The following is a 23,098-nucleotide window of genomic DNA, read 5'->3' as shown; positions in this document are numbered from 1 at the left end:
TCTGCGGCATGTGGGATCTTCCTGGACCAGGGCTCGAACCCGTGTCCCCTGCCTTGGCAGGTGGATTCTTAACCACTGTGCCATGAGGGAAGCCCAGACCTGTGACTTTTAATGAGACTAGACCAAGTTATTTAACCTCTGTAAACTTTTTTCAAAGGGCCACTGCGAGGATCAAATATGATAAGGAGTATAAAAAAGCTTATAAACAAAATTGCACCGAATAAAAATGCACCAAATAACCCAGGCTATGGTTTGCCACAGCGTCCAAACAATTAGACCACTGGGTAGTATTTTAGTATTCTTTCTCTCACTTGAAAATCTTTCATATTGAGAACAATTATTAGTCCAAATTGTTTGAAAGTGATGTTGAAAGATTTTATAGTGTGTGTTTTGATAAAGGTTTTTTTAAATTAAATGTTGATAACCATAATTCACAAATTTCATTTGTATCCCAAGGGTCTCCCCAAATTTCCTTTAGGGAATTATCGTAATACTCACGCAGATCTGCCTTCCACATCTAGTTTGCCTGGATTGACCCCCTTTTTAGCAAGGATTGAGGACACTTTTTCTACATCTCCCCTTTCTGCTGCTTTCATCAATCGGTCATCATATTTGTTCCAATCTGTTGCTTGCTACAAAAAAGAAAAAAAGAATGTAAACATGGCATACTATATATATTAGTAAGACTTTCGAAAGAAGGGGAGAATAAAAAAGAGAAGGGAAAGCAGTAATGTATAATACATCACTCAGTTACCAGCTGCACCCCAAATTTCCTTGTCCCTGCTGTTCCAACGTCACAAAAAACACCTGATGTACAAGAAATGTTTTAATTATACTTTTGAGAAAAAGGATGTCTCTCATGTTTTCTGCCCTGTTTTCTTTGCCATCAGAGCAGAGAAAGATTGAACACCTACGCTGTTCCAGGCATGAATGACTCGAACGACCCTAATAAACTAGAATTATCATCCTCACTTAACAGATGAGAAAAATCAAGACTCCAGGGACATTAAACGACTCAAGCAGCCAAGCTCAATCGAGATTTCTCATGACTTCAAAAATCAGTGTGCTCTTTTTTTTCCTATTCTGTAACTCATGCTTTCAGATTTGGCTCTGATTATCTCCCAAGACCCTTAGACACAGTGGAATTCTGCACACCTTTTAAGAACCCCACCACCACTACTCGCTTAAAAGGCACTGTTTGAAATATAATTATGGAGACAAATTACACACACGTACACTCAAGAGAAAAAGCAATCCATTATGCTTATATGTTAGGATAAAAAGAAACTTCTACATAGAATAAAATGAAGAAAAAAAAAAGACTCTAAAGTACTAACTACTTAAAAATCCTAAAATTATAGAATCACAGATGACTTTCATTTTCTTCCTTCTTTACATTCAACATATATTGCTTTTGTTAAAAAAGATTTTTTATTTCAACAAAAACAGTGCATGTGTATTTAAAAGGAAGCTCAAAGGCAATTTTTTTTAATAGGAGAATGTATCACATGATGTATATTTTAATTATATCAAGGTTATCTTTAGCTTTGATTGGATAAAATATATTCAAGACATTCTGAAGCCAATAACTTCAACCTTTTCTTAGTAAGTAGAAATGTAGAACCCAGCACTAAAATATACATTATTTAAACAAGTAAGGTTTTAGCCTTTTAAAATTCTATACAGTAAACTTATTGCTAAATTCTTTGCTAAGTCCAGCATCATTTCTAGAACAAAAAAAGATGTACATATTTTTCACTTAACTTACAAAGCAATTCCTATATCCACAAACACCATAACAAATTTCTGGGTGGGGGGGGGAATGAATCACTTAAATGAAGCATATCCTCTAAATGCTGGATCAGTATGATTATTTTATATCTACTATTCCCTCTAAACCAGAAAAAAAGAAAGCAACCAATTTTCTAGCTAAATAAGCAATGCATTCATTAAATACTTGAAGTGAAAAATATAAAAACTGAATATGAAAAAAGATAAATACATTAAAATTTTAACCCACCCCTGAAATCTGATTCAAGTACCTACACAGACTTCAGAATTGTTGTCTCTAGTCAAATTTGGAGATGAACCCACTTCTTTCTAACCTGAAAAGTTCAAACTACCAACTATGAGTAGTGGCTAAGCCCTACTCACTGGCTCAAAGTCTAAACTACATTTTAGGCATCCCCTTTCTTTAACTTTAAAACAAAACAATCAGTTTACTGACTCTAAATTGGGGAGTGGTAGTAGATGTAGGCTTTGTGTTTTCAAATGCCTAAGGGATTAAGTCACGTTTAGCACACAAACGCTTGCTCTAAATTGATTAGTTTATCCTTTTAGTTAGAACAACTCAACTTTATTCCCAGGTAAAGTCCTGGTGGAGAAAGGAACTATCTAAAACACTAAAACAATTGTAAAATCCAAAAGTAAGGCTCTTTAAAAGATAATTAAATGAGATTAAAGTCTCATATTATCCTGTGATTCTCAATTCTACTCCACTAAGCATTGTTTTCCATTTTGGTCCACTGTCAGTTAACAGAAATACTGCTCAATTATTAAGATTCTATTATATGCTTTTTAAACACAGAAAAAGAAACAAGAACTTTTGTTTTCGATCACTAACCCCAATCTGCTAATCAAATAAAGCAGAGAGAATATAATAGACAAAGAAACCAAAATTAATAAACAGTACATTTTAAAAGAATACGGTTTGAAAAGCCTAGCCAAGACTCTTGTTACACTGGACTACAGGGATACCTACTCTGTTCTTAGGAGCACAAGAAAACCAACAGTTCATCATAGACAGGATTTAGTTTCTTGTTGCTAACAGCAAACTACTTCGCATTAAGTTACAAATCTCTGTAGCTCACAAAGCAAGCCCTCAGAGAAACGCCTAACAAGTGACTCGGTCCTTCCCGTTACAACTCTTCCTGTTCTGCAGTCTTCATGCTGGGCTACACTTAGCTTGGATCTCTAACGATATTTTCCTCGTCTTCAGAATCCTCCTCCGCCTTCATAACGCTTGAAAATTATCTTCCTTGCTGTGCAGCACTTGAGTAAGAGCAGTCCCCAAATCAGGTACTGTAACTCCTCCTATTTGTTATTCTTTAGAAGCTGTCTTTCAAAGCTGTCCCTTTTCAGGGACTCCACTGGAAAACTTCAACTCTGCATCCTGCCGCCTCAACACTGCAACACAGACCAGGATCTGTGCACGATAAAGCTGTCCACATCCGAATCATCCCGTAAGCAGTGTGTAGGCTGTCTCCCATTGGTCAGGATCTATTTTAGATTCCATAGGCCTTGACAGCTGAGTGATAGATAGAGAAGAGCAGCTAAGAATATACTGTAAATTCATGCTTCTCCTCTGAGTAATAAACTTGAGGTCTGCTAGGGAAAAATGACTCAAACACACTGTAAAACATGCTTATTATATCAAAGCAACTTGCGTGACATCACGACAAAATTGTTAAGAGACAACTTTGGTTATTCCACAAAACAATATTTAAAACCAGTTTCAGTCTTAGGATCCTCTATCATGAAGTTATAAAAACCTTGATAAACAGAATATAAAATTCTATTTTAAGCAAATGTGTCACACTTTAATTTAAGGAAACACACACACACAGAAACATTTTCAGATTTTCTCCATTTTCCTTGTACCCCTATCAGTCTCGTTCAGCATACAACCAGGTTTCAGCTTACAACTGCTGCCAGTCTGTCTCCTAACACGTTAAATGAGAAGAGCCAGAGGCACTGCCAAGACATTAAATAGTCTGCATTATGATGAATACTTTTCAACAAATTTTAAATTTAACTCAGTACTCTTAATTTCCAAGTTTAGCACCCTGCCTAATATAACAAGTAAATATTTTATAAGTGGAATCAAATTATCTAGATTCAGGGATTTTAACAAAGAAATAAAACGATTAAATACTAGAGGAGACAAATGCATAAATCACTGAGCAAGATTGTAAATAAAACTCCATTTGGGGACAAAGCAAACAACCTCTCCACATTCTCCATGATGCTTAACATGCTTGTGCCACAACATTCCTTACATTATCAAGGATGGTGACAAATGTCTACAAGCTCCAGGGTGTTCTGTACCTTCTAGTTCCCACAGTAGCACGAGAGTACTTTACACTTCCTCCAAAAAGGCAGATTTGGGAAATCATTTCATGGGAATGCTAAACATCCCAACACAACTGTTTATAGGAAGGAGGTAACTCTATACTATAGATCATGCTGCCAGTTAAAAGTTCTGTTACAAATTTCATCAAGAAATCCATTTCCTACTATTTAAATTTAAAATATTAGGTACATATTCTAATTATAAAATATATAAGATCATATACCATAATGTTTTATTTTTGAAACAATGATTTTTTTTCCCCCCAAATCACATTAGACATCACAATGGATTCTGGCTGGACCCAGTGACTCCACCCACTCCATTTCACCGGTCTTCAGAGGAAATCTGGGTGGGATAGAACTCAGGCCCTGTCCTTTGGTTAACAAAGCAAGCACATTCTTTCTATATATAGGACAGCAAAGGCAAAGGAAATAAAAAGACAGGGGGAGATCTGTAATGTGTAATAAAAGCCATATATGGAGCTGTTTGTGCTAAGGCTCAGGAGATGGGATTTATGTGCCCTCCTATTCTGCGGATATCGAGAACCTCCCCAGCCTCTGTGACTTACTCTCTTGTCCCTACTCTCGCTCCTGCCTTCCCAGGTATTTCCCAAGATCTCTAAGCAAATTCCCACCTCTGCTGTCCCCTGTGTCTGTAAGGTTCTTCCCTCACCTTCGTTCTGGTTCTTCTTAAATATCACTGTGTTAGAGGGCTTCTCAAACCTCTGTATCTAAACAGTACCAGCCCCATTCTACCCTTGCCACTCTTTATCTTTCTGCCCTGTTTCACTTATCTTCATAATCGTTATCAGTATCTGCCCTTATATCATGTGTTTACCTGTTTATCAGCTTAATGCCTGTTTCTGGTATTTACTTCAAAAGAAATCAGAATAATCAGGGGGACAGATTGAATTCAACAGCACATTAAAAGGATTATACACCATGACTAAGTGGGATTTATTCTTGGAATGCAAGGACAGTGCATCACATGAAAATTGACCAATGTAATACACCACATTAACTGACTTAAGGACAAAAGTCCATGTAATGGACTTAAGGACAAAAGTCCAACTAATGTAGAAATATCATTAAATAAGATTTAAAATCTTTCATGATAAAAACACTCAAAAAACTGGAAATAGAAGGAAATTACCTCAACATAATATGGTAATTTATGGGGGCTTCCTTGGCAGCACAGTGGTTGAGAATCTGTCTGCTAATGCAGGGGACACAGGTTCGAGCCCTGGTCTGGGAGGATCCCACATGCCGCAGAGCAACTAGGCCCGTGAGCCACAACTACTGAGCCTGCGCGTCTGGAGCCTGTGCTCTGCAACAAGAGAGGCCGTGATAGTGAGAGGCCCGTGCACCGCGATGAGGAGTGGCCCCTGCTTGCCACAACTAGAGAAAGCCCTCGCACAGAAATGAAGACCCAACACAGCAAAAATAAATTAATTAATTAATAAACTCCTACCCCCAACATCTTTTTTAAAATAATAATAATAATGGTAATATATAAAAAGCACATAGCTAACATCATATCAATGGTGAAACACTTATCCTCTAAGACCAGGAACAAGATAAGGATTCTCACTCGCACCATTTTTATTCAACATAGTATTAGAAGTCCTACCCAGAACAATTAGACAAGAAAAGGAAATAAAGGTATCTAAATTGGAAAGGAAGAGGTCAAATTATTTCTGTTTGCAGATGCCATGATGTTATACATAGAAAACCCTAAAAATTCCACAAGAAAAAGAAACTGTTAGAACTAATAAATGAATTCAGCACAGTTACAGGATACAAAATCAACACACGATAATCAATTGTGCTTCTATATACACTAACAATGAGCAATCCAGAAATAAAATTAAGAAAACAATTCCACTTACAATAGCATCAAAAATAATACAATAATGGGGATATATGTATACTTATAGCTGATTCACTTTGTTATACAGCAGAAACTAACACAACATTGTAAAGCAATTATACTCCAATAAAGATGTTAAAAACGAAACAGAAACACTAACTTGAAAAAATAATAATAATACAATAACTAGGAATAAACCTAACCAAGGAAGTGAAAGACCTGTATACCAAAAACTACAAAACATTACTGAAAGAAATTAGAGAAGACACAAATAATAGAAAGACAGTTTGTGTTCAGCTTGGAAGACTTACTATTGTTAAATGTCAATACTACTCGAAGCAATCCACAGATTCAACACAATCTCTATCAAAATTCCAAAGGCATTTTTTTCAGAAATAGAAAAATCCAGCCTAAAATTCATACTGCCTTTCAGGGGAAACCAAATAGCCAAATAATCTTGAAAAAGAAAAACAAAGTTGGAGGTCTCACACTTCCTGATTTCAAAATATATTACAAAGCTACAGTAATCAAAACAGTATGGGGGGGGGGCTTCCCTGGTGGCGCAGTGGTTGAGAGTCTACCTGCCAATACAGGGGACACAGGTTCGTGCCCCAGTCCGGGAAGATCCCACGTGCCGCGGAGCAGCTAGGCCCGTGAGCCATGGCTGCTGAGCCTGTTCATCCGGAGCCTGTGCTCCGCAACAGGAGAGACCACAACAGTGAAAGGCCCGCGTACCTCAAAAAAAACAAAAAAAAACAAAGCAAAAAAACAGTATGGTACTGGCATAGAGACTGATACTTAGATCAATGAAATAGAATAAAGAACCTAGAAATAAACCCTCACATATGTGGTCAAATGATCTTTGACAAGGGTGCGAAGACCACTCAATGGGGAAAGGACAGTCTCTTCAACAAATGGTGTTGAGGAAACTGGATATCCACATGCAAAAGAATGAAGTTGGGCCCTTATCTTACACCATATAGAAAAATTAATTCAAAATGATTAAAGGCTAAAGTTAAAGACCTAAATTTAACATCTAAATATAAAACTCCTAGAAGAAAATATAGGGGAAAAGCTTCATGACTTTGGATTTAACGATTCCTTAGATATGACACCAAAAGCACAGGCAACAAAAGCAAAAATAGACAAATGGGACTACATCAAACTTAAAAACTTCTGTACATCAAAGGACACAAACAACAGAGTGAAAAGGCAACCTAAAGAATGGGAGAAAACATTTCCAAATCATATATCTGATGAAGGTTTAATATGCAGAATATGTAAAGAACTGTAACTCAATTATAAAGAAACAAATAACCCAATTAAAAATGTGCAAAGGACTTGAACGGACATTTCTCCAAAGATGATATACAAATGACCAACAAGCATATAAAAAGATGCTCAGCATCATTAAATTAGAGAAATGCAAATCAAAATCATAATGAGATATCACTTCACACCCATTAGGATGGCTACTATCAAAAAAATAGAAATAGTAAGTGTTGACAAGGATGTGGAGAAACTGGAACCCTTGGGCACTGTTGGTGGGAATGAAAAATGGTGCAACCACTATGGAAAACAAGACGGAGGCTCCTCAAAAAATTAAAAATAGAACTACCATAAGATCCAGCAATCCCTTTTCTGGGTATATATCTGAATGAATTGAAAGTAGGGCCTCAAAGAGGTATTTGCACACCCATGTTCACTGCAGCATAATTCACAATAGCCAAGAGGTGGAAGCAACCCAAATATCCATTGATAGATGAATGGATAAACAAAATGCGGTATATACATGCAATGGAATATGAATCAGGCATAAAAAGGAAGGAAATTCTGTCACATGCTACACCATAGATGAATCTTTAGGACATTATGCTAAGTGAAATAAATCCCAGCCCCCCAAAGATAAACACTGTATGATTCCACTTATATGAGGTATCCAAAGTAGTCAAATTCATAGAAGCAAAATGTAGAATGGTGGTTACCATGGTCTGGGGAAAGAGGAAAACGGGGAGTTGTTGTTTAATGGATATAGCATTTCAGATTTGCAAGATGAAAACCTTCTGGTGATAATTTACACAACAATGTGCATATACTTAACACTACTGAAAGATTCACTTAAAAATGGTTAAGATGGTAAACTGTGTTTCTTTACCACAATTAAAAGTAAAAATAAAACAAAAGAAATGCAGTCTCTCACAGTATCATTAGCATGATTCATATCAATTAATAAACTTTTTAAAAACAAAATTAAGAGGGTGAGGATATACATGAAACAAGATTGGCCATAGGTTAATAACTGTTAAAGCTGAGTTACAGGCTCATTGGGGTTCATTATACTAAACTATTCTCTCAGCTTCTGTATATTTCATGCACTTTTGATACATGGTCCAATAAATCTGATGTATAAACTTTTAAACTATATTACATGCTTATTACCAAGACCCTTCACTAATTCATTAATATGGCAGGAAATGCAGTATATATCCTTTCCACTCAGTCTTCTCTGGATTAAAATGACGCTATTGTCATTCACAGCCATATACTTACAAGATGAGCCCTGTGCCATCGAATGAAAGCATTCTAAAAAGAAGCAGTAAGTTTTTTAAAAAAGCATTAATGTTTACCACATATTATAATAAATATATTTCTATACTTCAGTACTGCACTGGTTTGAAAAGAAGATATTCATCAAACTCAGAATGCAGCAAGCCAACACATTTATGGTAAAAGTCAAAATACAGCTATTTCTAGAGAATAAATACAACATTCTAACACAAAGCAGTTATTTCACTAGGTAGAGCTAAATGGATGATAGCTTTAAACTCTAGATTACCATAAAGGAAATCACTTAAAAGTTCTGACAGTGATTCCCTCATATTAGCATCAACTGCAAATTTGTAACTTTTTCAGAAATTAAATGATATTTTAAAAACTTTTAAAGTGATTTGTCTTCAATGTAGAAAATCTATAATATGTTTAATTTTACATATAAAAACATAAATGACCTATAATTCCACCATGCAGAAAAAAATTACTAAAAATTTTGTATATTAAGCTCAAATTTCTTCTCTGTTAAAAGGTTTAATCAAAATTTTTTAAACATAAATAAGTCCAACAGTTGTTTCATTTATGCAATATTTAGGATAGAAGGTCTCCTGAGAAGAACTTTATAGATGCAAATAAACAAGTAGACTTTAAAATATACGCAAATTCATATAAAGTACTTACATATTTAAGGGATGGACTCAACAGACCACAGCTAATATGATTTGAAGACCAGTTTTAGACTCAAGGCAATTTTGGATACATTATCCAAAAGAGAAATATACAGGATTACCACAAAACTTTCATAGTAAACTGCTTAAAACCAAGAAAAGTCATGCTAAAGAAAAGTATCTAATTCACAGATCTTCATCATTTTGGTGTCATAGACCCCATTAAGATCTGATGAAAGCAATGGACCTTCTTTTAAAAATTATACATAAGCACAGAATCAGAAAAATTTACATTTATTTTCAGATTATTTCATTGACCTCCTCTCTACAAATATGGAGTCCATAAGCCCCAAGATCAAAAACCCCTAATATAGATAAGGAGAAGCAGCAAAAGAGCTTTGTCTTTTATGTAATGTTTATAAAATAAGTACTGAATAACTGCCAAAAGATGGGATATTTGTTCAGTAAAAATTTACTGAGCATCTATGTGTAAAGGGATATGAATACTTGACTCAACATTCAAATATACATGACCATTTGGTATGTGCTACACCACACGTTAGGTGCTGGATATACCATAGGGAACAAAACATACATGAGACCTGGCCTCAGGCAATTCACAGGAATAAAACCCAGTTACTTTCTTTAACTGATCTCACAATATGAAAAAGACACAGATATATATGTAAACATGCACATAATCATAATACACTGCTATAATACCACATTAATTACATGTAAGCTATAGAAGTAGTTCAAAAGAGGGAAATCAGAAAAAAAATTGTAGAAAAAAATGACTAAACTATCTACTAAAAGATGAGTAGGGAGACGAGACCAGAGGCTGAACTCTGGATCTGACAAGATGGCTGGGCTACGCCTCAGGATTATCAAGGAAACCCAGCGTTTGCTGTCAGAACCAGTTCCCGGCATTAAAGCAGAACCAGATGAGAGCAACACCCGTTATTTTCTTTTTTTCTTTTTTTTTTTTTTTTATTTTATTCTGTTCTGTTTACATTGTTTCTTTGTGTTGGTTTTTTTTTTTGTTGTTGTTGTTGTTGTTGTTGTTTTTTGCGGTATGCGGGCCTCTCACTGCTGCGGCCCCTCCCGTTGCGGAGCACAGGCTCTGGACGCGCAGGTTCAGCGGCCATGGCTCACGGGCCCAGCCGCTCCGTGGCATGTGGGATCTTCCCGGGCCGGGGCACGAACCCGTGTCCCCTGCATCGGCAGGCAGACTCTCAACCACTGCGCCACCAGGGAAGCCCCAACACCCGTTATTTTCATGTGGTCATTGCTGAGCCTCAGGATTCCCCTTTTGAGGAAGGGGCTTTTAAACTTGAACTATTCCTTCCAGAAGAATACCCAATGGCAGCCTCTAAAGTATGTTTCATGACCAAAATTGATCATCCTAATGTAGACAATTTGGGAAGAATATGTTTAGATATTTTGAAAGATCAGTGGTCCCCAGCACTGTAGATCTGCACAGATCCAGGCTTTGTGAAGTGCTCCCAATCCAGATGGTCCATTAGCAAATAATGTAGCGAAGCAGTGGAAGACCAATGAAGCCCAGGCCATAGAAGCAGCTAGAGCATGGACTAGGCTATATGCCATGAATAATATTAACATCAATCCGATCGTCAAATGTGCATCACTTCTCCAGTTCTGCCAAGACTTCTTCCTTTTTTGTTTGCATTCAATGGACACAGTTTTAGAAACATTACAGAATAAAAGCCCAGACATCTTCAGTCCTTTGATGATTAAATGCCCATCAGCAAATATGTCTTGTCCTGATTCACTGTTGTAAAGCATGAGCAGAGGCTAGAAGTATCATCTGGATTGTTGCGAAACATTTAAAAGCAATGGCCCCTTTCTGCTTTTACGCATTTCCCCCATCATGGTTTAAGTAGAAAGCACTGTGAATGAAGGTAGTTGTCAGGGTTAGCTGCAGGGGGATAGGTGTTTCTCTTTATTTTTTTTGGTGAGGGGGAAGTTAGTTTTATTTTAATTTTATGGGCTCCTTTCCCCCTTTTTATGGTGATCTAATTGCAGTGGTTAAAAGCAGCTAGCCAGTTCTTTAGAATATGCTCTCTAGCCAAGTCTAACTTTATTTAGATGCTGTAGATGGACAAGCTTGATTGTTTGAACCAAAATGGGAACATTGAACAAACATCACAACCCTCACTAATAACACTGTGACTTTGCTGTCAAGTGTAGAATCCTCCCTTCAAGAAAAAGCTTGTAACCATTTTGTATGTCTTGTCTGGAAACTTCTGTAAATCTTATGTTTTAGCAAAATATTTTTTGTTATTCTAAAAATCAAAAATAATATAAAAATAAAAGATGAGTAGAGAAATCACCAGGTTTGAAATAGCACCACAAATTAGGAAACTAAACACAAATGTAGCCCTTTACGGTTTATGAAGCACTTCATATTCATGATATATCAATTTAAAAATCTATTCACATATGACTCCCATACACATTTGCAACCCAGACTTCTCTATCTCCAGGCCCATGTATTCAAATATCTTCTTGACAATTCTTCTTCAGTGTCTTAAAAGTGTCTCCATGTCCCAAACTATAAACATGTTCTTCCTCCTGAAATCTGATCCTATTCCAAGTTTCACTAACACAGTAAATGATACCACGATCCATCTAGTTGTACAAGACAGAAACCTAGAAATGAGTCTTGACACCTGACTCACCAAATCCCAGTGACTTTACCTCCCCATTATTACTCAAATCCACCAGCTCATCTCCAGGTCCATCGACATTACCCTACTTCAAGTTAGCACCATTCCTTACCAGGATGACTGCATTAATCTCCTAAACAGTCTGTCTATATTCATTCCAGCCCCTTCCCTTGGATTCTCCACACTGTAGCCAGAGTGATTTTCAAAATGAAAACCTAATCATACCACCACCACTACACCACTCCCTTCCAAATACCCTCTCCCACCTCGCTTAAAATCCTTCAGTAGTTTTCTGTTCTTGTAGGAGACAGACAAATTCCTTTATGATGTCTACAAATCCCTGAATGGTGTTACCCCTACTACTTCCCTCAGCCCCATCATATGAAATGCTAACAGTGTTTCTCATATTATATGTGCAGAAACTGAGTCACTAGGAGATTACGGGATTTTGTATAAGGCAATTGCAGTTAGTTGCAGAATGATTAGAGAATCCTATTGTTATGACTTGTTGTCCAGTCCTTTCCACTAATTAAGCTATTTCCATTTCTCAAATCATCTGAAAATAAATCTTTGATGTAAAAATGCAAGTATCTTTAAAAAATTTAAACATCATAAACTTAGCTGTCCTTTACAGCAAAAAAAAAAAAAGGGACAAAAATTTCCACATTTGCATATGCAAACTTTAATGAAGCACCTACTACATGTCATGCATGGCACTAGGGATATAGAAGTGAGTAAGACAGCCAAAGTCTCTCTCCTTTTTTAAACTACTTTATTAAAGTATCATTGACATGTAAAAAGCAGTACACATTTAATGTATACAACTCCATGAATTTGAGAATAAGTCTATTCCAGTGAAACCACCACCACCATCAAGGCCATAAACATATCAAAGTCTCTCTTCTAATGGAATTTGATGTTCTAAAGGAACAAAATAGGGTTAAACAACTAAGGGAAAAAAAAAAAAACTATCAGGTGAGAATTGGGAAGGAGATGCGATGGAATGCTGGGGACAGATTATTGGGTTGGGTAACCCAGAAACTTCTGAGAAGGTGATATTGAAGATGGTATCTGAGTGAAAAGGAAGAGCCAGCCTGAGAGAATTTACATTTCAGAAGAGAACAAGCAATGAAGTGAGTTTGGCATGGTTGAAAGAAGGCCAGTTTAGCTGACTAATAATGAGTAAGAGGGATCACGGGATGAGGAGGGGGAGGGGGGCAGGCACTACCAGATCCAAAATGTGAGTTTCCCCAGTTTTGTCATCAAAATTTTTCAAAAGGGACTTATTCAGGAACTAAAGCAACTCTTCTTCATAAGGTTCTTTTGGCCACTTTAGAATCAAGTCTAAAAAAATAATTCATCCTAAAGTGCCACTTTTTTTCACTTCCAAGCATTTATATTGAACAATATACAGCTAAGTCTTAACTTGCCTTGAAGTGTTTATAAGATTAATCAATTATCTTAACATAATAAATATCATAATGTACCTCACCCACCTCAGACCTGGAAACCTAAACAAACTTTGCAATGAACTACACTAAAAAAACCACCATAAAAGAGAAATAGCACCCCAAAAAACAGAATTTCACAATCACATCCTCAAGATAAGGCTCTTCAAGAAAAAGAACATAGAGGCAACTAAATAAAGTCTTCTCCCAGGGGAAAAAAATCCTAAATAAAAGCTAAACAACACATACATTTAGGCAAACCCCTAAATATCTAATTGAAACAAAGGACAACAGACTTCCACGGTATCCTACAATTATCACCATTCCTGTTACTAAACCCAAGACGAGCTCTGCCACAACTGAAAATGGAGCAAACAACAGAAAGCAAAGCTCGTGAAGCATAAACATTCCTTGAAGATTAGGCTGCACAGTTAAAAGCTGCTCTACAGTTCACTGGATTGGTGACAGAAATATTTCCCCCATTCCATTTAGTCCAAAGATTATTTACTCTTCTTTCTTATATAACAGCAAATTAGAGCTTACATAATAGAAAAAGGAAAAAAAAAGAATGTTAAAATAAACCAGGGAGACAAAAGCTGCGCATCCACTGTCTTCTTGCCAGACCCCAGACTCTCTTCCCTTTCTGATTTTTCCTTATCCTTATTTAATTAGGCCCCATCTTATCCTCTCAAGCCTTCCACTGTGTGATCTGAAAGTACTATATAGTCAGGACTCAATGGAACAAATAGAGGAAAGGGAAAATTATACCCCATCCATCATTTTTCTGATTAAGATGTTAACAGGCTTAATCCTGCTTCACTGGATTGCTCTACATAAAAATGTCAAGCACAAAAAAGACAACAATAATAATAACTATTATTATTACTTAATAAATCTAACATCTTAAGGACTGAAGGTGCTATGAAATCTAAAAAAACTTTAAACAACTGGAGTCAAAAAGACTCAGCACTGCTTTGATAAGATTTCCTAACCACCCGGTTTGATTCTATTCTAGTCTGTTGTATAAATACCAGACTGTCTACCCCTAACTATTGCAGGTATTTGCTCCTTTATTAGAACTGTCTAGGGACCCAAAAGAGGTTATTTAAAATAGACAGGAAATTGCCTCTCCAATTTTAATAAGCCATTTGTTTCATAATATTACTTATTTCACCCTTCCTCACCAGAAGAAGCATCAAATTCTAAAGTAAATATATATATAGATCTTAAACACAAAAAATTATAAATGTATATCATACAAGAATAAAGCTCTCAGGCTGGATAGATAAGATTTTGTTTAAGATTCCCTTTAAAATGTTAAGCAATTGGTTATCTGGGAAAAATTAAATATAAACTTTTTCCTTAGAAAATTTTAGAAAAAAATGTATTCAAATTAGAATTCTTTAAATGCCTAAATGTCATGAGTGAAACTTTTTCAATATAAAGGTAAAAACAGAGAAGGGTCTATTATGCCTCCTACCCCACCTTACATACACCAATGAACAGAGTAATTCCTCTGACGAGTTTTAACAAACATTTTGGCTAATGTTTGATATATATATATATATCTCAAAACAGGAGGAAGCATTCTATGTTTATTCTTGATAAAGTAAAAAGCAAAACAGATACACTTAAAAAAGAGCCTCTGATGGGGTTTGACCACAGTGAAAAATAAGAGATATTTTTGTATCTTTGGCTTTCTATTTTTTCTTGGCTTTGCAAAGAAACATTAGCCAAACAAAAATATGTTTGCTAGAACTCAAAAGACCCTTCAAGAATTGAACTAATAATAAATCTTACCCTACTAGCCAGTATTTTTAAAATTAAAAGTGGGAAATATAAAGATATGTACAAACAGAGGGTTATAAGAAAATATATGTTTTTGTAAACACATTAGAAGTTAACTGCTTTTTTTAAATTATGAAATGAATAATAGTTCTACACATATGCATAACTCTTCCCACACAGCTTTTTAAGCAGGATTTCCTTCCAGTGAGTCTTAATATAGTTCTCCCATATTAAAAATACATGACCAAATTAATAATGAGAAAGAATGAATACTCTCATGATATTTAGGTATATAACAAGAAAAAACAGCATTTAAAAGAAAGATTCAGTTTCAAACTTCTTTAAGAAATACTTGTTACACTATAAGAAGAACTCTCTAAGTCATATTGTTATTTCTACTTTCCAAATGGGGCATAAAGAAACTAAGGAATTTACAGTGTTGGACTGTGCAGCTACTATTAATTCCTTTCACTCCTGTAAGCCCACCCTTTGCTACATGACTTTGCCATGATTCCCATCAAAAGATGGCATTTATCTCCTCGTCCCGTAAATCTGGGCTGGACTTGTAACTTATTTTGACAAATAGAATGTGGCAGAAGTGACCCTGTAGAACTTTGAATCTAAGTCTCAAGAGACCTTATAGCTTCCCCTCCTGGGATGCTGCTGACACAGCGTAAACAAGTTAGTGACCCAGAGCATGAAAGAGCTTAAGGGAGAAAGAGCCCAGCCACCCAGTCATGCAATCTAGCATAAAGTGCCAGACACATCAGCGTGGCCAACTTAGACCACCCAGCACTATAGGCGCTACCAGATGACTTGGCAACCACATGAGTGACCCCAGACAAGACCAGTGGAACAACCATGCAGCAGAGCCCAGCCCAAATTGCTGACCTATGAAGTCAGCAACAAGTAACATAGCTGTTGTTTTAAAACACTACATTTAAACCTAGGACTGTCTGAATCCAGGGCCTAGACTGTCTCTACTAACAAAAGCTGCAATTTACTATTTGGTTGGGAAACAAATACATCTTGTACTCTAACTCAATTTTACAGATACAAGAGCAATCAAATTAAAAAATAATAGTTTACTTTTTTTTAACCCATGATCTAAAAAAAGGTGATGAGCTGGGTACAGAAATACCTTTTTAACCATCTTAAAAGAAGGAAAATAGATACATACAATGAATTCTGCAATTGTAATAAATGAAGTTGATCAAATTTTATAGAAAAAATACTTTCTCTTCATTCCCAAAGATACGCAAGTATTCATTTAAAAACTAACAGCATTCGTATATATTTTATCCATAAAAACTGAACTCAGCATGTGATCTAAAAATTCTGAATGTCTGTGCAATGAAACAATTAAGAAATTATTAAATTTTATGAATCTAATAAAATATGTGGCTTTCAACAATAAAACATTGCTACTGTAATGTTTAATAAGTATACATTCCTACTTGAATGGAAATACTGAACTAGGAGTGGACCGTAACAGAGCAAGGACTGCAAGCACCATTTCTATGTATTCTTTAAGGGTTGGCAAACATTTTCTGTAAAGGGCTAGATGGTAAGTATTTTAGGACTTGCAAGCCATGCAGTCTCTGTTGTAACTATTCAACTCTGCCACTGTAGAATGAAAACAGCCACAGATAATACACACACACACATACACACACAAAAAGCATTGCTGTGTTACAATAAAGCTTTATTTATATATATATAAAAAAAAAGCAGGCAGTGGGCCACAGTTTGCCAACCCCTGTTTTAGATGCTCAAATATCTTCAGCCAAAATACATCTAGTTTATTAGTTGTGATCAAGCTAATTTGTTTGCTGCCTTACCACGAGACCTATTAGAAAGTACTCTCTGTATTCATACTCTACTCTCTGCAAAATAGCATTATGTATATATGAGGGTAAATTTTATATAACAACTTGGCTCTGCTATGATGACCAGTTGTTTGGTCAAACAGGAGGCTAGGTGTTGCTATGAAGGTATTTTGTAGATGTGAGTAACATCTGAAATCAGCAGACCTGAAGTAAAGGAGATAACCCTTGATAATTTGGGGTAGGCCTCATCCAATTACTTGAAGAGCAAAATCTAAAAATTCCCAGAGAAGAAGCAATCCTGCCTCATGACTGTAACACAGAAATCCTGCCTGAGTTCCTAGCCTGCCGGCCTGCCTTACACATTTCAGATTTTTCAGCCCCATACCCATGTAAGCCAATTCCTTAAAGTAAATAAATCTCTCTCTTAGATATAGATATCTATGAGATACAAATATATAGATATCTCCTATTAGTTCTATTTCTCTGGAGAACCCTGATTGATACAATATATTAAGGTAATATGACCTTAAATTTTAAAAAGGATATACTCTGATTTTTGTGCATTATCCAAAACTATGTGAGAAAGTTGTGGTAGACAGTATTATTATTTGAGATTATTCAATCCCCTACTTCCTTGCAAGATGATTATATATATACATCCACATGTAGATGTGTGACTTGTGCATATCTCATAGGGAAAGGATAGACGTCCCTGGGTTATTGATTTGGGGACTGCCCATGTCATATGTTTTGGCCAATAGAATATGAACAGATGTGATGTACATCACATCTAAGCAAAAACTTGAAGCAGCAACACAAATTTGGGCCAGCCTTCTTGCTTCAGTGCTTTGTCAAGAGATTTCATATAAGGGTTGTTCCTTCAGCCTTGGTTCTGGAGGGGAGTCACAGGCTATTTCTACAGAGCTGACTCACAGTCTACAACATAAAGTCAGTAGGAAATATAAGTTTGTTATTTTGAGAAACCACTGAAATGCGGAGGTAATTACTACAACAAAGCTGAACACTGTAGAAACCAGAAGCAGGGTGCTACTTTCATCACCACCACCACCACCAAAAATAATAAAAGTATGTGATGTAGGCATTGAGGCCAGTTGTTTGGTCAAACAGGAGTCCAGGCGTTGAGGCCAGGTGGCAGACAGCAAGGAAACTGTAATGGCAAACCACATAGTGTAGTGGTAAATAAAACTGTTAGGTATAAAATATTAGACAGCTTGGTGAAATGATTGGACTTGTGATTGGCATCTAAGGTGGGAGAGGGGCAGTCTTGCAGGACTGAGCCCTTAACCTGTAAGGTCTGAGTTAATTCTGGGTAGTGGCAGAATTGAGTTACCTTATAGGACACCCAGTCGGTGCCCACAGAGAATTGGAGAATTGCTTGGTGTGGAAAAACCCACACATACTTGGGAGTGCAAAAGTATTCAGTGAGTTGTGAGTAAAGGAAACAAATGTTTTCCTTTCACCCAGTAAACCCTTTCAGTGGAACAAAATGGCTTGGAGGGGAATTCCCCACAGGAAGAGACTAAGGATGTGGTCCCACAGAAGCCTGATCAGTTCAAGGTAATTGTATTGATGTCTAGAGAAAAATGCCTATCTCAAAGAATTGAGGATATAGCTAGCGCATGGCACGTGGATCTGACTAAAATCAAATAGATAAGAAGACAAAAGACAACTTCCCAAACAATCCACAGACTGAACTAAGGGTCTGTTACTCTTCTAGACCATCATTGGGTGCCCAAATTTCTGTAGACAAGCAGGCCAGGAAAGCTGCTCAGCACTTACCTCATTCCCCAGCTAAGAAGGGTACACCCTCCAATACTCTATTCCAGTACGGATGAACATGGTATATCAAAGGAAATACCTCACGGAGGGCATAGCTCATGGCCACGGAAAACAGCGGACTAGAGCACCTCACACAGGACCAAAACCAGGGCCTAATCAAGGAACATCCCCTAGTGCCAAGAAAAGGAGGCCTCACTCTATTTACCCAAGAATATTCTTACAATTGCCAAGGACAATTGTAGTGTGATTGCTATGTGCCTCTATTCTTCCCCTTTCTTAACAGGAGGGTTTACTGTGGATAGCCTATCCCTGCTCCAACATTGTATGTTGGAGAGATGGAGGATGGAAGATAACTGGTCTCTGAGTCAAGAAAATCTACATACAGAAATGATGTAGAAACTCTAACGACTGAAAGAAATTCTTGGGGTATTTTTCTCGAGGAAGGGATAAATAAATCTAGTATGCAGAAGGGAAGAAAGTTAATATTTGTAATCAAGAGGACAGATTGTGGTAGATTATATTATTGTTCACTCTTTACCATGCCCATCCTTGGAAGAGGCTATACAGCCCTGCCCATTAATTTATAACTTGCCTATACCTCCAATGGGAACAATATTTGTCCCTGTGCCTCGCTAACTTTGAGCCTAGCCATGTGACATGCTTTGGCAGTCATGAAGCACTCCACACCTGAACAAAAGCTTTAAGAGGTACCACAAGTTTCAGCCGGCCCTCTGAGTTCTCAGTACCACGTAAATGGCAGGTCCAGACAGACGCTGCTCCTTCAGTCTGGGTCTTAGAATGAAAACATGTGGAGTAGAGCCCCTCTGCACAGGCAGCCCAGAGTCTATGTGTAATGTAATGTGGTTATAATCCACCAAAATTTGGGGGTTATTTGTTGCTGTAGCAAAGTTGATTAATCCAGAAATCAAATGAAGCAAAAGGTAAAAAGGGGAGGGATTCTGCGATGCGGAGCTATTATTTTGGTAGCTGAATATAGTGCAAGATGCCTGTGGTTATAGACTAGTGCAGTTAGTGAAGGAGCTATGTTTCTATAGCAGGTAGGGGTATGAGTAAATACAGATTACTAAAAGGATAAATAAGTTCAGTTTAGTTGTTGGAAGTGAGGTTGTGGCAAAAATAAAAATAAGGTTGCAAACCTGATAAATTAACATTTATTATTAATAATAAGCACTTCATATACACTTCACGTAGTCCTCAACTATAAGCAAAAAAGGCTGTTATTACCATCTTCATTTTCCGTATAAAGAGAAACTTAGAGAAGTTTACTGACTTGCCAACGTTAAATAGCTACCAAGTGACACAGTAAAAATTCAAATTCAAGACTATCTAATTCTAAACTTCAATTTTTTTCTATACCATGCTGGCAAAAAAAAGGGTACAGATTATTTAATAATCATTCCATAGAAGGGTTACCTTGGTTTTATACTTTTTACCAGTTCTACAAAATGGATGCAAGAGAAAGCCGATACCATTAACTCAGTTCTAAGTCTGAATCCTATTAAATAAATATATTATTCATAATGAATTTCTTCTTTTATACTCTAAGATGTTCTTATTAATGTGACAACCAAGATTCCAAAATAATACACCTTTTATTTCTACTGAATACATTTTCTTAAATTCAGACTACAGTAATTCAGAATTTTGAAGATTCAGATTAAGTGATGGCCTAAATTTACTTTGCTGATATGAAAAGGATTTCTCAAGTAAATCAATAATGCATTAAAATGATCGGTGATGCATTTTAGATTAAAGGAATATTTTAAACACTTTATAAACCATTTAATAGCCCTTACCTCACCCATATAAACAAAAAATAAGAGTTTTTTAAATTATATAACACAAACTCATGGTAGAAAAATTATACAAGACTAATACATATTCAAAACAAAAGCAGCAAAGACAACCTAGCAAAACCATCATTAAGGGATAATAACAACTTTATATTTTGTTACACATGCTTCCTCATTTTCAATACCTAGATATATATTTACTTTTAAATCAAAATACACACATTTCATTTAAATGGTTATTCTTAATATGCGTTCAATAGAATTGCTTACAAATGAATGTTCCTAACTTGGAGAATTCCAAAGTGTATTCAAATATCAGTCTTTCTGGCTCCCCCTGCTGGACACTAAGAGAAGCTTTTTATTATTATTATTCAATTCGTTTGAACACTCAATCTCAGAGAAGCACTAATTTATCATTATTAAAAACATCTTTGGGAACTTGTCTGAACGTACAGTTTGGCCAGAAAGAGTACAATGGTCTATTGTTGAGGGCACTCGCTCCTACTAGCCAACAGGGATTTGGCATCAGAAAATCCGGGACTAAGTTCCCAGTAAGTTCCCAGCTTGATTACTTATTTGCTAACGACCTTGGTCAAATTATTTATTCCTTCGGAGCTTCAATTTCCTCATCTGCCAAATGAAGGTAATATCAACCACCTCATTAGTCATAAGGATTAGAGTTAACAGAACAAGTGCAAAATAAGTGGCAGTTAAGTATTATGCTGCCACCACCACCACCAAGGAGCTGAGTTGTGGTTACACAGCATAACTCCTTAAGAATTACTACACAGCAATCAAATGCAAAGAGATTAACTTTTAAAATGTAAACTTAATGTATTTACACTCTTTTAATAACTTCCTGTTGCTCTCAAAACCAAATCCTTAACATGACCTCTAAGATTCTTCACAGTCTGGTCCCTACTGACCTCTGAAGTGTAATCTTGAAGCTGGATACTCTTCTCCCAGCCCTCTAATCTCTTTTCATAGTGAAGTTCTTCAAAAGTACCAGGTTCCCTCACAGAGTAGCTGATTACAGCATTTCCTTCCTCTATGATACTTAACAATAACTCATTTTTTTAGATCTCAGCTCAGCTTTTGCAGAGACACTTTCTCTGACTTCCCAGACCAAGTCAGACCTTCACTATTATGTATATTATGGTATACCTCTCCTTCACAGAGCTTATTACACAGTGCTGTAGCTTTATATTTAAATGTGTTAGCACTGTAATACTGTCTCCCCGCCTTGTCTGTCTACAAGTTCCTCAAGATCAGGGAGTAGCACTCCGTATCCTCACAACCTAGCCACTTGACTGCATAGAGCAGGCACTTAAGTATCTGTTGAGTGACTGAATAAACAAATTAACAGATAACTGAAATCAAAGAATTCTTTCTAAACCTGACTACTTCACATACAAAGGTAGCCATATAAATATAAAGCAACATTGTGAATATTTTCCTTTGTATTACTTCTCAGGCAAGCTGCTCATAAAGTCTGTTCATAAAATCTGATACACAATAATACACAGAAATATCTTTAACACATATACTCAAAGAAAATGTTGTGCCTTTCAAAGAGAAGAATTTTTAAGAGCACAGAGACCTAAACATATGATAGTCCTTTAACACTATTTGATTTAAATTTTTTAAAAAAATTAATGTCTGTGACTTGCTTTTGTAACAAATATTCAGCTGAAAATTTGTCTGAAATGGAGTGTTTTACACTGTACTACAGAGTTTTACTTTTCAAGGGAATCTGTGGTTGCAAAATAGTAGAGCTAGCAATAACCAGCTAAAAGGTGTGCTTCGTGGCTTCTTTCACAAGTATGCATATTGTACTATTTTAAACCAACACACACCTCCAATTGCCTTAAAGAGTGAGAACTTTTTATAGATTTAACTCCTTCCTTAAATAGTAAGCATTCCCAAGTATACAGTAAATTTTGGCCCCAAATGGCTTTTCCTCTATTCATTTATACCAAAGCCAGAAAACAAGGAAAGCTCCAACCAAAAAAAGCAACAAGGTTTGCGACACATCTCCTAGACTCAAATCTTATTTGATAGAATATTTGATAAATTTATTTGATAGATGTATTAGATAGAGTTTTGTCTTTATTTGGTGATTTTACCAAATCCTATGACTGCAAAATAGCAATTGTTATTTTATCCCCACGAGCTGCACTGTGATGTACAGAAAATCTAAAAATTTCCTATGTTATCATTTAATCAAAAAATAGAAACGAAGAGTGGGAGCACAACTGAAGTACCTATGAACATACTGGGATGAGAGCAGAGGTGCATTTAAGAGGGAAGGTTTTCAGGAATTCAGGTACTGACCATGCAGGAACAATCCAAGGAAGATGACAGGGACACCAAGTCATCAAAATACAACAGCTTTAAACATTTGAATGGTATGACTCATTCCCACTCTTCTGATGCTACCTTTACCAGGCAAGCTTCTGATAAACTTGCTTCACTATAGGGGTAGACTGGATGGAGGTACCCAGCCCACT

At 36.3% G+C, this 23,098-nt stretch overlaps 1 protein-coding gene across 5 annotated transcripts in view; it reads right to left on the bottom strand.

Moving 5' to 3' along the window:
• The window catches only part of UACA (uveal autoantigen with coiled-coil domains and ankyrin repeats), a 109,763-nt gene that overhangs the window by 41,419 nt on the left and 45,246 nt on the right, over positions 1–23,098 (bottom strand). For 4 of the 5 annotated variants that reach the window (XM_049706916.1, XM_033439977.2, XM_033439976.2 and 1 more), the window contains one exon: positions 499–632. In XM_049706916.1, the coding sequence (XP_049562873.1) occupies positions 499–596 (98 nt within the window). In that variant the 5' untranslated portion in view covers positions 597–632. Of the gene's footprint in view, positions 1–498; positions 633–2,761; positions 3,152–23,098 lie in introns of those variants that run through there. The other variant, XM_004276251.4, reaches the window with a different exon arrangement.

This window comes from Orcinus orca, chromosome 2 (assembly GCF_937001465.1).
Source record: "Orcinus orca chromosome 2, mOrcOrc1.1, whole genome shotgun sequence".
NCBI lineage: Eukaryota > Metazoa > Chordata > Mammalia > Artiodactyla > Delphinidae > Orcinus > Orcinus orca.
This window is presented reverse-complemented; position numbering and strand designations above follow the sequence as displayed.